General features: G+C 35.3%; 1 protein-coding gene across 2 annotated transcripts in view; it reads left to right on the forward strand.

Annotated features, from left to right (window-relative positions):
- Nucleotides 1-14,851, forward strand: part of CSMD1 (CUB and Sushi multiple domains 1) — a 1,104,383-nt gene that overhangs the window by 1,073,156 nt on the left and 16,376 nt on the right. Inside the window, exons 59-65 of one of the 2 annotated variants that reach the window (XM_014948981.1) lie at nt 742-921; nt 1,482-1,655; nt 2,623-2,796; nt 5,783-5,856; nt 8,855-8,966; nt 10,058-10,237; nt 11,923-11,967. In XM_014948981.1, the coding sequence (XP_014804467.1) occupies nt 742-921; nt 1,482-1,655; nt 2,623-2,796; nt 5,783-5,856; nt 8,855-8,966; nt 10,058-10,237; nt 11,923-11,967 (939 nt within the window). The remainder of the gene's footprint in view (nt 1-741; nt 922-1,481; nt 1,656-2,622; nt 2,797-5,782; nt 5,857-8,854; nt 8,967-10,057; nt 10,238-11,922; nt 11,968-14,851) is intronic. The other variant, XM_014948982.1, reaches the window with a different exon arrangement.

Below are 14,851 nucleotides of genomic sequence, written 5' to 3' on the forward strand. Positions count from 1 at the left end.
TCTGTATTTGTTTACCTCATGAATGTCAACATTGAAAATATAACATTATTGCTAGGAACAGGTGTTCCTCTAAAGTTTCCTTTACTTTTTTTTCTTTTTTTCTTTTTTTTTTTTAATTATTATGTGGCTTATGTACAAAGGATGATGTTCTGGTAGTTCTAAATCAGATTTTACTTAATTGGATACATTACAGTTTTTAGTGTGAGCCAAATGAGTCCGATCTGACTGATAACCATTCTGCTACGAATCAGGGAGCAGTGAGATTGGACTACTTCCTCAGGGAAAGTGAGCAGGAGGAGAGGGATGCTACAGGGCCAGCAGGGCCAGTGGCCTCAATAACCAGGCCAGACCCACAGTACATCAGTACACTGATAGGGAAAATAAAATAATTGCATTACACCATCAACATTAGGCATAACTTGATAAAGATGTCAGTATGAAGAAAGGAAAAGTCTTGGTAAAACTACCACCAACATAACAATCTGCAGTAGCAGTAGAGCATACCACCTTAAGCTAGTGTACATCAGGAACATAATGCTTGGCCCACGCTATTGCAATGCCTCAAAAATATGACTTTTTAGCTAAAAATTAAAGTTGCATTTTTTTTATTTTGTGTGAAATACATTGAACAATTTTCTTCTTCTTTTGGACACTAAAACAAAGGTTCGTAGCTATACATAGTTCAATATTTCATTACATGTTTATTGACAAAAGAATCCCTTTTCTTCTTTTCCTCGCTAGTGATCAGCTGTGGAGATCCAGGTGCATTAGCAAATGGCATTCAGTTTGGAAATGATTTTACTTTTAATAAGACAGTCAGCTATCAGTGCAATCCAGGATACTTGATGGAGCCTGCCGGTTCATCTACCATGCGTTGTATAAAAGACAGCACTTGGAACCAGAGTAAACCAACTTGCAAAGGTGTGCTTCTGAACTTATATAGTTTACAAATACTGTTCTGATACTACACATGAAATTCACTTATTAGTGTCATTATCTATAAAAAATTGTGAAAACATTCTCTGGAACAATTAACATGCAAATAAAACATTTAGGTAAGAATTTGTGTAAAATTTGTATTTATTTTGTACATGTGCTGTGGTATAATATCAATTCAAATAGCAACATTAATGACTACAGTAGAAACAAATCACTCTGCAATGAAGATTATCAGAATGCTCAGTTTGAAATGCTAGAAATGAAGTACCCATTTTCTTTTTTGGGCCCTTTTATCTTGGATTAGATGGTCAAAATTCTGTAAAGGGATCCCGTAAATCAAACTTCCTATAAAAGTTTCCCTTGTTGCAGTACTGTAGTCATCAAAAACAGCCAAAAAGATGCTTCACAAATAGCTAGTTACAAGTGCTAGTGTAAAGGTCATAGCAGGGGTGAGGCTTTCAAAAGTATGAGTAAATATTATGTTGCCTTCTCCTGAACCCTACAAAGTCTTGAAATTATTACCTCTTCTTTTTGTGACACAGCTATTACCTGTGGTCCCCCTCCCCCAGTACTCTATGGGAAGGTGGAAGGATCCGATTACCGCTGGGGTGCCAGTGTGAGTTACAGCTGTGCAGAAGGCTATCAGCTGTCCAACACAGCTATTCTCTCCTGCGAGGGCCGAGGAATTTGGCGAGGAGACATCCCACAATGTTTGCGTAAGTTTTAAGGGTACAGTTGTGTTGGGCTTCACTGAAAATACAACCAGTTGTCTTGGTCTTCAATCAGTTGTCTCCAGCTACTGTCAATTTCTCTCAGTTTAAAAAGGACTCAGCTAGATCAGGTAGTATATAGACTACTGCAGATTTCTCCCTTCTTCTTCCAAAAAGCATACCTCGTTATGAAATTGAGTGGTTATGCCCATTTAAGGTCATGGTCTTCTTCCTTTCCCCAAAAGTCACCTCTATCTCTTATTACCTAATCGGACCCATCACCATTTGCCTTACTAAAAATATTTTTGAATGTTCTGAATTTGACTTGTAGCAAGCATGATTAAAATTTTCCCTTATACTTTTCCTTTTTTCTTCCATTTTTCCATTTCCATTAGCAGGTGAAAACAAAGATCCTAACCCTTAAGTTCATAGTCTTGTTCTCCTTTCTAAATTCTTTTTTCTTTCCTGGAGACAAGTACATACCCTCATATCTTGTTTGTATTTTTTATTAAGCTTCTTCTAAATCTGTCAACTCCTCTAGGTGCTTGAAATCTTGTCAGGACTATGGCAAACATTTCTCCTTTTACTTAATTAGAGCAAAAATTTCCAGCCTACTCATCTGAGGGTGACTGATGTGAAAACTGGATACATTTTGAAGCATTACAATATAACGTTGTCTACTTTGTAATTACTTTGTCATCCAAATCTAATCAGAATTTAAGTGTCTCAATTAAAAGGTCGATTTTTCCAGGTTAAGTTTTATGCGTATAGTGACTATAACAGTGACAATTAATTTTAAATTGCTGTCAAGAATTTGTCTGAGCTACAATCCTACACAGATAAATGAATATAACTTTTGCACTCAGATTCAGTACACCTGGCTTGCACATAAAAAAACCATTGAATACTTCATTGAAGCATGTGCAGTTTTTAGTAACTGTTTTTTTCCTCTCTTTTTTTTTTTATGTATTAGCTGTGTTTTGTGGTGATCCTGGTACTCCAGCAGAAGGACGCCTCAATGGAAAAAGTTTCACCTACAGATCTGAAGTTAGCTTTCAGTGCAGACCCCCTTTTATTCTGATAGGCTCTTCAAGAAGATTCTGTCAAGCAGATGGTACTTGGAGTGGAATTCAGCCAACATGCATTGGTAATAACTACCACTATTTATGCTGTTTCTACTGAGAATATTCTTGATAAACTCTTACACTACTGTAAATAGTGGCCAGCAGGTTGAGGGAGGTGATTCTGCCCCTCTATTCTGCTCTGATGAGACCTCACGGGGAGTACTGTGTCCAGCTCTGGGGCCCCCAACATAAGAAGGACATGGGTCTCTTGGAGCAAGTCCAGAGAAGGGCCAGGAAGATGATCAGAGGGCTGGAGCACCTCTCCTATGAAGACAGGCTGAGAGAGTTGGGGCTGTTCAGCCTGGAGAAGAGAAGGCTCCAGGGAGAACTTATAGCAGCCTTCCAGTACTTAAAGGTGGCCTACACAAAAAATGGGGAGTGCTTTTTGTCAGGCAGTGTAGTGGTAGGATGAGGGGTAACAGTTAGAAACGGAAATAGGGGAGATTTAGATTAGATATTAGGAAGAGACACTGGAGCAGGTTGCCCAGAGAAGTTGTGGATGCCCCGTCCCTGGAAGTGTTCAAGGCCAGGCTGGATGGGGCTTTGAGCAACCTGGTCTGGTGGGAGGTGTCCCTGCCCATGGCAGGCGGGTTGGAACTAGATGGTCTTTAAGGTCCTGTCCAACTCTAACCATTCAGTGATTCTGGGAAAACTAGAAATTAGCTTTCCAAATATAGAAAACGTCTGTGTAATATAAAAAGAACTAGATGAATAGGGTTATATTTTGAGTATAAAAATTTTAGGATAAACACAATCACATATGAAGTCATTTGTAAATTTACATGATTGCTCATCTGCTGGAAATGCAGAATGTCAATAAGTGTAAGCGCATAAATTTGTTCCATCTATTTTTAGAATCTTTTAGATACACAGAAGACTTTGGCAGATTAAAGACCAGATTCTATCACTGGAGAGTTAAAGGCATTTGTCATGATCAATCCTAAATCAAAAAGCTTTTCGGACTTTGTGAAAGTGGCTTGTACAGTTCAAAAAGATGAAGCGTGCTGGGGCTGATCTTTTGAAATTCTGATAAGCTGCCAAGTATTATCAGTTTCTCATTGACTGATGTACAACTGAGAGGCTTTTCGCCTGTTGCATAATCAGACAAACTGAGAGAAATACTGGACACCTGTAGCTCCCACTGACATCCGCATTTGATCCAACTTGCAGTGACTTGCCAGAGAAAATGATTTTGGTGTTATAATAGAAAAATCCTCTTTGATATTTCCAAACAAATACATTCAGATGTAGACTCTAGCCCATTTATACATTTTGCTGTGACTCTGATATTGGCTATGTGGAAGAGCTGGGGGGGAATCTAGGAAAATGTGCAAGGATGATTGTTGAAAACAGCCAGTATTTGTAAATTAAGACATTAACACTCAATACAATTTTTTATAGGAATTCAAAACTTCTGCTGTTGTTAGTTTTTATGAACTGAGCAATCCATCTTACACCTGTGTTTTGTAACAGAGGCAAGAAGGTTTACAAAAGCTAAAACTCATATCTGTTGTGAAGAATCAAATTTGAAAATGTTGTAATGACATTTCTATTTCTATTTTATATAGCATAATATAAAAGTACATGGAAAATACTGCATCAGGCTCATAAGCTTTTGTTTTAAATCATAGGGTTTTTGTTATCATAAAAGCAAAATATTAGACCATGTAAAATATTTACAGATACCATTGTTAAGCAATTTGAAAATTAAGATCAGTGAACAATATCTAGAAATATGCCTGGAAGTACCATAAGATAGCAAATTATGGCAGGCTTTTCTGTTTCTGGATATTTATAATTTCCTTAAAATACCTTGAGAAGTTGTCCTTTTTTCCCCACTGTTTCTTCAGATGAGACATATCTTAAAAAAATCGATGCAGCTTCATGTGTTTATTATTAGCAATGGCATTCCAGCTGATGATAATTTGTAAAAAGTTCTTGAGCTGTTTAAGGAGCTCAAGGTCAGGAGCATGTTTGGGTTTTATTCTCACATATTAGGTCACCATCCACCTAACTTTTGAAGCCTTATTAGGTAGATATTAGTCCATTTGAATTGTTCAGCTGACCGAGAGTGAAATGACATATCACATTATTGTATGTGGTAAGTTAAATTTTTGCTCTACAGAAAACTAAAAAAGGTTCCAGATTAAATATAGTCCCAAGTTTTATTCTTTGTAATGCAGTATCAGCACAAAAGCAGACTCGGTTGGTAAGAGGGAGTCTTGTAGTACAGAAAGATCCATTGGATCAAGCCCTGTCCTGTCTACCTGGTGGATGTGACTTTGGAGTGGAGCAACCCCAAAGCAAATGCACCATCAGAAAGTGAAGTGGGAATTGTTGAATCAAAAATAGTTTCAGGCTGCTTTAAATCACACTAATGAAACTGATCATCAAATACTTAGTTTTACTCTGTTGGCACACTTTTTTTTTTTTTTGTGAGGGGACTGTCTTTTCACTCTCCAGCAACAACTGAGGTAGTAGTGCATTTGTTTTTGTTTTTTTTTTTCTTGCCCACAGAGAAAAAAATCCATCAAAAAATTAAGTATTTTAGTTGCTATAAAAACCAGGTGGTTTGGGTCTGGGGTTTCTTGGGGTTCTGGGTTATTTTTTAGAAATCTAACCTAATCATTAAGCTGTTCATTGGGAAAGAAAAAAAAAATATTTCCCTGTATGTTCCATCTGCATTGTAAATATACTTTGTATTCAAAAAGATTCAAAAGGATAAGCTTAGCAAAAATTAATGCAATCTTAACTCTAAAGTCTACACTGCCAAAAATACCCTCAAAAAATCTCCTGAAATGATAGCAATGTACTGAAACAAAGCACTGTGATCTATCTTGGAAATGTAATTGGAAAACAAGTGTAATATGTAGAAATACACACATTCCATTAAAAATTCAATTTTTGTCATCACTAGACATTGATGAAATGACTTAATATTTGCAAACAGCTTTAGAGTATTCTTTTCATACCATAATAATATCTGTCGTGTTTCACATTTTATGTTAGATCCAGCTCACAATACATGTACTGACCCTGGTACTCCACATTTTGGAATACAAAACAGCTCCAGAGGTTATGAGGTAATTCTTTCTTTTATTTATTAGCTTTAAAAAATGAAGACCCATTTAATAATTGCAGATATATTTAATTATCTTCAGGCTTAAATGTCTGATGTAAACGTTAGGAAATTTCTGCTCCTTTTTAATATAAACTCATGCTTCATTCCAAGCTTTTTTTTTCTTTTTTTTGAACATATAGTTTAAAGAAAGAAATTTTAACCTTGCAATATATCATGTGTTCAGTCCTTTAGTAGACTTCAGTAGGCAGGACTATTTTTAAATTGATTACCTAATATGATATGACATGATATAATTACTTTGCTTTATGATCATAATTCTTTCATACATTGATGAATAGTCAGTAAATACCTAACAACCAAAAACCTGTCTGATCCAAAGGCCATGTAGTCCTTGACAAAAAGAGTCAGCAAGTGGCTTTGCTGTATTAGCAATTCATGTTACATTTTATTCAGAGAAGATAAAATTGTTCTATGTGTTGAATCCAGGTTCTCTGTGATGAATGTCCTTTCTATAATTTCCAAATTCCTCACAGGTTATTAGTTTACCAAGCGACAGTCAGAAAAGTGATTGAGGAAATAAAAGTAGATGCAGCAATGACCAATCAGCAGTCATTATACAGATGGATTAACCTCATGTGAATAGATTCTTCAGATAGAAGTATTTGAGATTAGAATCTAAGATACGTTGTTTGGGTTTCCTGCTTATTTCTAGAGCAGTGTGCCACGTGGCATTACCGTCAAGTTAGTAGAACTGTTTTTCAGAAAGTCCTTTCTGCAAGTTCCTCTGGTCATTGGTTCCCTCCCTCTCCTGCAGTTGTGCTGTCTCTCACTGTTGTGGCTGTCAGCTCTTTTCTTCACCACCTTCTGCCTGGCTCACAGATGCCAAGGCGCTTCTCCCCAGGCCACATCTTGTGGCCTCACCCCTAAGGGGATTCTTCTAGTAAAAGGCGCAGTTGCTTTTCTGTCTGTTGTCTCATCTTGACACCATACCTGTCCCCATCATCTCTTCAAAAACAACTCTATTATCTTTCCACCTAATTTGATCTCCTCCTGCTCCTTCTTCACTGACCTTGCTGTCTGCAGAGCTCTTTCTCTCACGGATTCTCAATCCTCCTGACTGCTGCAGCTTTTCCCCCTCCTTAGCTATGTTGTCATGGAGGCATTACCGCTGCTGCTGGTTGCCTTGCCCTTGGCCAGCGGTGGGTTTTTCTTGGAGCTGGCTGGCATTGCTTTATCAGACATGTGGGAAGCTTCTGTTTGTACGACTTAGCCAATCTTCTACAAACCAGCTTTTAACAGTCTTTCCTCATTACAGAAAGGAAGGATGGCAGGCAGCAGATCTTTGAAGGGTTTTACTATCTACCAGCATCCAATCTTGCCCCATTCCTTTTGTGCCTTTTATGCTTCACTATGCTGTGCTTGTTACATATGACTGATGTTTTCCATCCAAGTATTCTACAAAGAGTGCACTTCTTTTATTTTTAGTTTTACCTGTAACATGAGAAAGAAATATACCTCTGTAACTACCTTGAACCTAGACGTTATTTTTTTGTTTGATCTTTTGGATCAGTGAGGAGATATTTGCAGCTCATTATTACTTACTGATACCAAGATTGGCAATTTCACAAGAAAGAAGATGACTTGGACTCAAGACCAGCTACACCCTGTTCTGGTCTCTGCTACAGACATGCTGTGTGTCCTTGGCAAGATAAAGAGATAGATAAGTTTAAAAATAGTTACAAATAGATAAGTCTACAAAGCCATATCAGTAATTCAACCTTTAAAAGTACCAGTGAATTTTCCAAGCCACTTCAGGAAGAACTGGTGTTGCATTTGCTGAACATCTATCATGATAATCAGTTTTTCTGTAACGGAGTATATAGTTAACGGGTAGGCACTCCTGAAGATAAATGCCCATTTATAATGTTCTTTGAAGTCATTCTATGAAATCTGCAGTGTAGAGCTACCTGTGCTTATATACCTGCAAGGTATTTTATTAATATGCATTGATCAATGCTCATTTGCAACTTACTTGCATTGTCCTTATTAATAAGTTGTACGATTTCAGATAGGATTAATTTTTGTGGGTTTTTTTTTTTCCATTTCATCTGATCATATTTATTGCCAAGATGTTTTATCCAGAACGAAAGCAATGCATTACTGGTCAGCCCCACATCCTTAAATATCTTGAGCTGGACTTGTATTCTGGTTACTTTTGTCAATACTATCAAGTCCATTTTTCTAGAACTTTCCACACAATCTCTGTCTCACGTGTTTTGAAAATTCTTCATCACTTTCTATTTTGTATCCAGTTTTCATGCTTTTTTTCTCTCAGCAGAAGTCTGAAGATTTTTCTCAGTTACTTTACCTTTCCTTATGAGAAAGATCATATCGCAGTTCACCAAAGGAACGCTTTCCATAACATCACTCTGCTAGTTGAAAATCTTAAGTAAAACTTAGGTAGTTTATAGTAAAAAATTCAGTGTAAGGAACTGTGGCCTGGAGTTTTGTCTAGTGAATTTATTTCTGGTTTGTAGTACAAATAGATAGATTTGTAGACTGCAGGAAGAGTTCTTCATAATTTTTTTTATTTTTGCTCTAATAAACATTCTTAGTCAAGTCACACAATGAGGAACCTTTGAAACAGACCTTACAGTCAAGTTCTATTGAAATATATGCAGTGATGTACAGGAAAGAGAGACATCATTTAGTTTGCTTCTGTCGCACTGACAAACTAATAAGCTGAAATGTATGACTGTCTTTCTTTTCCCTGTACACAGCCTTGTCAATATGTTTCCACTTATTGCTTTCAAATAAGGTTACAAAAGATCAATTGCTCAAACTTTTCATCTCATTAAAAAAAAAGGTTTAACTCTAGTAACTGTAAAAATAGGACATTTTATTTTTGAAAAAATCACTCAAGTAACTTATTGCTGTTTTGATGTATGACTACACGTGATGGATACTGCTTTTATCTAACATTCTGGTTTGATCTTTAGGTTGGGAGTACAGTCTATTTCAGATGCAGAAAAGGTTATCATATTCAGGGATCTACCACCCGTTCTTGTCTTGCTAACTTAACTTGGAGTGGCATACAGTCTGAATGCATTCGTAAGTCTGGTTCCTTTTCTGATGAGTTAGAATATTGTGCAATTTTAAAAGAGTTACAAAGTGATGCATACGGTAATTCATAGTAAATTATATGCTACCAAAAAGTAAAATTTATTTAAAACAGCGTTTTAAAATGTTTTTTATTTCCAATTCTAAGACCAGAGATGTATTTGGGATATTATTTCGAAGTAAAGTTTTTCAGATTTTTTTTTTTTTTTTCTCATTAAGTTCATGTGAACTCAGTTTTACTCAAAAAAGTCTGTCCTCATTAACCCACTGCACTAGCTGCTCTAAATTAATCTGGCTTTTGTATGTGTGTTGGATTAATAGAGAACAAAAAGTGGCCTGAAGTATTCATGGGGCTATTTTGTTGGCAATTATTTTGTGAATCATAAACTAGAACTCAGCAACATTCATCGTTTCTGGGCTATGCATGGGTATGCAGATGATTAGTGTATTTATATTTCTGTATGGGGTGGAGGGCATCAAATAGCTATTGTATTAAAATACACTGATCTAAGGTAAAAGTAATTCACTAGAATGACCTTAGATTCTTATCCAACTTCAAATTATCTTTGGGTTGTTATAAATGAACACCATGGAGCACAGGGAAAGAAGCATACTGAGCAACCATATCTGTTATAATCAATGTACTACGACAAAGCCTTCCTATGGAACCTTTATTTCAATTGAAATTTATAATGAATTTATTTAGCACAATAAGCACTCTGTAATTTTCAAGGCTCTTTAAAGCACTGAGTTGAGGCGATGCTTGAAGCTCTGACAGTGCAATAATTCACAGAACCAATCATTGCACCACGTACAATGGCCTGTGCTTCCCTTCATTTTAACTCTTTTTGCTACCATGCTTTAATTTTGGTGTATTTTTAAAAAATATGTAACAGTATCATTTCCATCTTCCCACAATAATATAATTATACACTCAGTGTGTTATTTTTACAAGTAATAGCTGCTTGAAGTTTATATAATGGAAAGGAATAAATTGGCGTTCATTTATTTCAAATTACATACTCTAATCCTAGGGAAACTGTTTACCAACACTTTTTCTAACTCTACAAAACCCTTTGCAGCTCACGCTTGCAGGCAGCCAGAGACACCGGCACATGTAGATGTGAAAGCAATAGATCTCCCTACTTTAGGGTACACTTTGGTGTATACCTGTCAGCCGGGATTTTTTCTTGCTGGTGGATCAGAGCATCGGACATGTAAACCAGATATGAAATGGACAGGAAAATCACCTATTTGTAAAAGTAAGTCATTACTCAAGTGATACGTTGGGCCCTACTCGGTTGGATTGTATTTTCACTGACATTTTTATTTTATGTAGTAGGATTAATTTTTCCACTTACTATTTGAAAACACATATGACACAACAGCTGTTATGTTATGAAAGAAACATTAAAAAAATCGAAGTGAACACAGCATCTAGATCTCACGGAGGAAAACATGGATATGTGTGTGCAAATGCGCTGGCACACATATGAATTTACCCCTAACAACAGCAAACAACACCTAAACAATATAAAGTATTACTTTTAACTGTATTTATCTTTATGTCACAGTTTTAAAGTGTATTTAAATTTATTCAGTATTTACTGTATGATTCTCTGTTAGGAACAAAAAAAGGTATTTCATAGCTTGGCATTTAGATTCATTCAGGTATGCTTTTTGTCTAAGAAAATCTTTTAAAATAAAAATCAACAATAAAATAATAAAAAAAATTAAATCTTCTTACCAGATTCCACTTTTATTTACATCCATGTAAATTTCATATAGTTTTACTAGAGTAGCTCTAAGTACATCGTTATGAGGCCTTGATTTGTATTTGTCTTTATATATGAATAATAATAGGTATAAGTTCCCAATTCAGAAAAAATAAAACAAATTTATACTTAGAATATGAATAAAGGAAAGATAGTCAGATGCCATGGGAAAGGTGTTTGCAGCATTATTTTTAATTCGAACATGTTAAAGAATGCTAAATAGATTTGATGTTTGAACAATATTTGATTTTTCATTAATGTATGGGTAGACTTCTTTGTTTCAATGATGTCAAGACACATGATCTACACATAAAAATGTATCTTCTTATTCTAGTTACCTAAAGGATGATTTCTCATGGGTACTAATAAGTAATAATTTAAGATACTCGATCTTGTATGGTTTTTGCTATTTTTTTTTTAAATTAAAGACATAATACAGGAAAGATTTCCATAAGGAAGGATTTTTATTTTTTTTATTGGCTTAAAGTCTTTACATATAATTTGCTATGCTTTCTGTGCTTTCTTAGTACTTCTTCAGTCTAATCAGTGAATTTTTACTCCTAAAGAAAAAAACAAAAGTGTGCAAAACCAAATCTTCCTACCCAATATCAGCCTTTTTTAAGTGGCTAATGATATGAGGCTGGAACTTGATCTGGGGTCAATGCACATAACTCTGCTGAGTGTGCCAGAAAGGTAGAAAATGACACCAGTTGTGATCCTTTCCCATGATATCTGATCCTGTCATCTTAATCCAGCCATCTTGCTGTTGCTGGTTTGTGTCATAATTGTGTCAATCCTTATTAACATAATTTTTGCTGTATTTAATATACTATTATCCATAATTAGATATAGTATTTGTTCCCTCCATAAGGCTCTCTTTTATAGCACTGGGACTGATATAAAAATTTTAGGCCTAAATGTATGAAATACTTGGCTAGCCAGACAACCTTCCACAGTAAAAATGCTGTTAACCTAAATTATTTTCTGATAGTTTTTGTGTAAGGTTTTATCATGTAAAATGTTCAAGACCAGTTATTTCTGTTTTAAATATGACTCTATTGGATAAGTGATGATTTCATCCATCAGGCATTGTTTTAACATTCTATTAAAAAAAAAAGACAACAGCCAACAAATATGTTCATGAAAATGATAATTTGTCTTTTTACTTGTAGGTAAAGGAGTGAGAGAAGTTAATGAAACAATAACTAAAACTCCAGGTTTGTATACAAGAAGAGTTTTAGATCTAAATAAATTAAATTGATTTACACCCTAGATTGTTATGGATAATAAAACTATTTCCAATATTTAACTTAGTTATTTATTGCTTTTCAAAGGAATATAAATGTTGAGGTCTTTCTTAATAACTATAACTAGTTCCACATAAAACCTATTCTATGAAATTCTTTTCCAAACTTTTTTTTAATTTCTATTGTACCAATTTTGTGAATTGCACAAAAAACCCTGTCAAGACAAAAAGAAAAGCATATATACGCAAAAGCCAGTTTTGAAGTAGTTTTATATCAGAGAGATTGCTATAATGGAGAGCCTTATAATGAGTGTAGACTGTAATTGCAGGGGTTGGGCTCAGTCAAAGTTCTGCCCTTTACATTGCAAATGTTGTAAGACACCACACACACACACAACCCCAGAACCCCAAACCAGTTTTGGACATTTTGATGGCCTTCGCTTGATGGAAACTCTCAAGGTACTCTAAGGTGGGGTTTCCCAAGCCGTGCTGACCACCAGCAGCACGCAAACCTTACTGCTGCTTCCCTGTGCCTCCTCACAAACATGATGCAGTTAAACTTTTCCTCCTCTCAGTGACAAAATAGGCAAATGCATCTGAAGAGTCCTTGATGTAGATCTTTTCAGGTTCAATCATCTTCAGAAAATAAAAGGCTTATTTATTTTTTTTACTGACTTATGTAATAATGAGCAGAGTTCTCACCAAATAAATGAGCTTGCAACTCTGTATTCTGAATTTTAGCAAGCTGCAGGGAAAATAAGATTAATGGTTCACGCTCATGGCAGTTCACAGAAGGACTCTACAGAGTAGATGGGATGAAAAGGTATTTCTGCTAATAATTAACCTTCCTGGTGAGTTTATTAGTGAGAGTGTCAGGTGAAGCCATAAATGAGTTCTTCTCAAATGCATTCCTTTTACAGACTCACAATAAAACAGAATATAATATGCATTCATTATAATTAATATACACTCTTCGCTTATTGGAGGATTCACTTCACCGAACACCAAAATATACGTTAATCTGCTACTACACAGATTTTGAACTTTCAATGCCAAATTAAAATACAGACCAGGTCTCTGAATATATTCACTATGCAGAGTAATGGTATCAATTCACACCACGTCATGTTTCTTAGGACAAGTTTTGATAAATAAGTATTATTTGGAAGGCATTTTTTTAAAAAAATGAAATGTTATGATTGAAAATGCCATTAATGGTAAGAAGAGAACAAAAACTGTGTAACAAATGACAGTAATTAACAAAGAAATGTTTTAAGTTGTTTTTGAAAGTCAAGCCTGAACTATTATTATGCCTTTTTAAATTGTGAATTCTCTTTATTGTAGAACACTGTACTTTGATGCATTTGCTTTACCTTGTTATCTTGACTTTTGGTAGAATTCCATTTGCTGCTATCTGTATTTTAAATAGGATGAGGCTAATATTGCTAAACTGGAGTTTTTTTAACAGAAGAGATTCATGTTCTGATTTCCCACATTTGGATAGCTGAATACAAATTATGTTTATTATTGTTTATTAAATTGCTATTTTTTCCCCTGGAGTTAATGTTTTTATAAGCAATAGTAACTATCAGTTTTACAGTGCTGTAAATTGTAATTGAATATAAGTTGCAACTGAAGAATTCTCACAATACCCATGTGAAGTTTAAGAAATAGAATACTCTCGTTGCCATGGTTCTCACTGCTTTTACAATCTCTGCAAAAATAATTCATAAGCTGTTTTAAGGAGTAGCCACGGACTTCCCTGTTTGTCCCATTCTGAGCAGAATCTGCAGTTGGTGCAGTATTAATCTAATAATACCCAGTTCATTTTTCTCATTCTGCATTTTTCCACAGTGGGTGGAAAGGCAGGGACATTGCAAGGGCTCAGCAGAATGATGTCAGAGCCACTCCAGCTCCTCAGCAGCATCCATGGGGCTGCAACACTTGCATTTTAACCTTTCACAAAAACATAAGTGGGGAAGCAGAAATATATTTTGCTATTTTCTTAACCTTTTACAAAAACATAACTGGGGAAGCAGAAATATATTTTGCTATTTTCTTCCCCTGCTGATTCTGTCCATCTGCAGCAAGTGCAAAGTCTCTAAATACCGAGTCAATGGTACTATTTTGCAAAGATTAACAGCTATTATTGACAGAGTGGTTAGAGAAACTAGATACTGAAGATGTCGAATCTGACAAAAAAAGTATGATGTTTGTTCCTTTATAAAAGCCTTACATAGTACTTGTCTGGTTGATACCAGTAATATTAATTGATCACCTTCATGAGGATAACTTCAGACAAACAATTTTAATTAAAAGCAAAGACAAATATAAATAATTTTAACGTATTTTTCAAATACCAGATTTGAAATATACTGTATGTCAGTATTGTAGCAAAGCAACGAGAAATATATAGGAAAAAGAGTCAGAGAGACCCTTTAAAGAATTCATATATTTGCAGAAAATATACGAATTCTAAGGACTGTGAGATAATAATTGAATTCTAATTCTTCAGATTTTTAGTATTAAGTTGAGGTTACCTTGTGTAAAATCCCAGTCCTTCACAGAGTTTTGCTTTGGAAAGGGAGCAGTAAAGCTGTTGTACTCAAAGCCAGACAGTGGGTCTCCACTCACCTGTAATCCAGTGGTAGTACAGACAACATACTAATGATCTGCTCAAATCATGCCTCATTGAGCTTGAACATTCCCTTGTGGCTGTTGCACAATTTGAAGGCAAAAAGCAATGAAGAAGTTATTATCCTTCCTCTTTATGAAATGCATACTGGGAAGTGCAATAATATAATTAGAGACAGTCAACAGCTAATCAGACATCAGATTTTCAGATGTACTGCCTG

Source organism: Calidris pugnax, unplaced genomic scaffold, assembly GCF_001431845.1.
Source record: "Calidris pugnax isolate Ruff unplaced genomic scaffold, ASM143184v1 scaffold141, whole genome shotgun sequence".
NCBI lineage: Eukaryota > Metazoa > Chordata > Aves > Charadriiformes > Scolopacidae > Calidris > Calidris pugnax.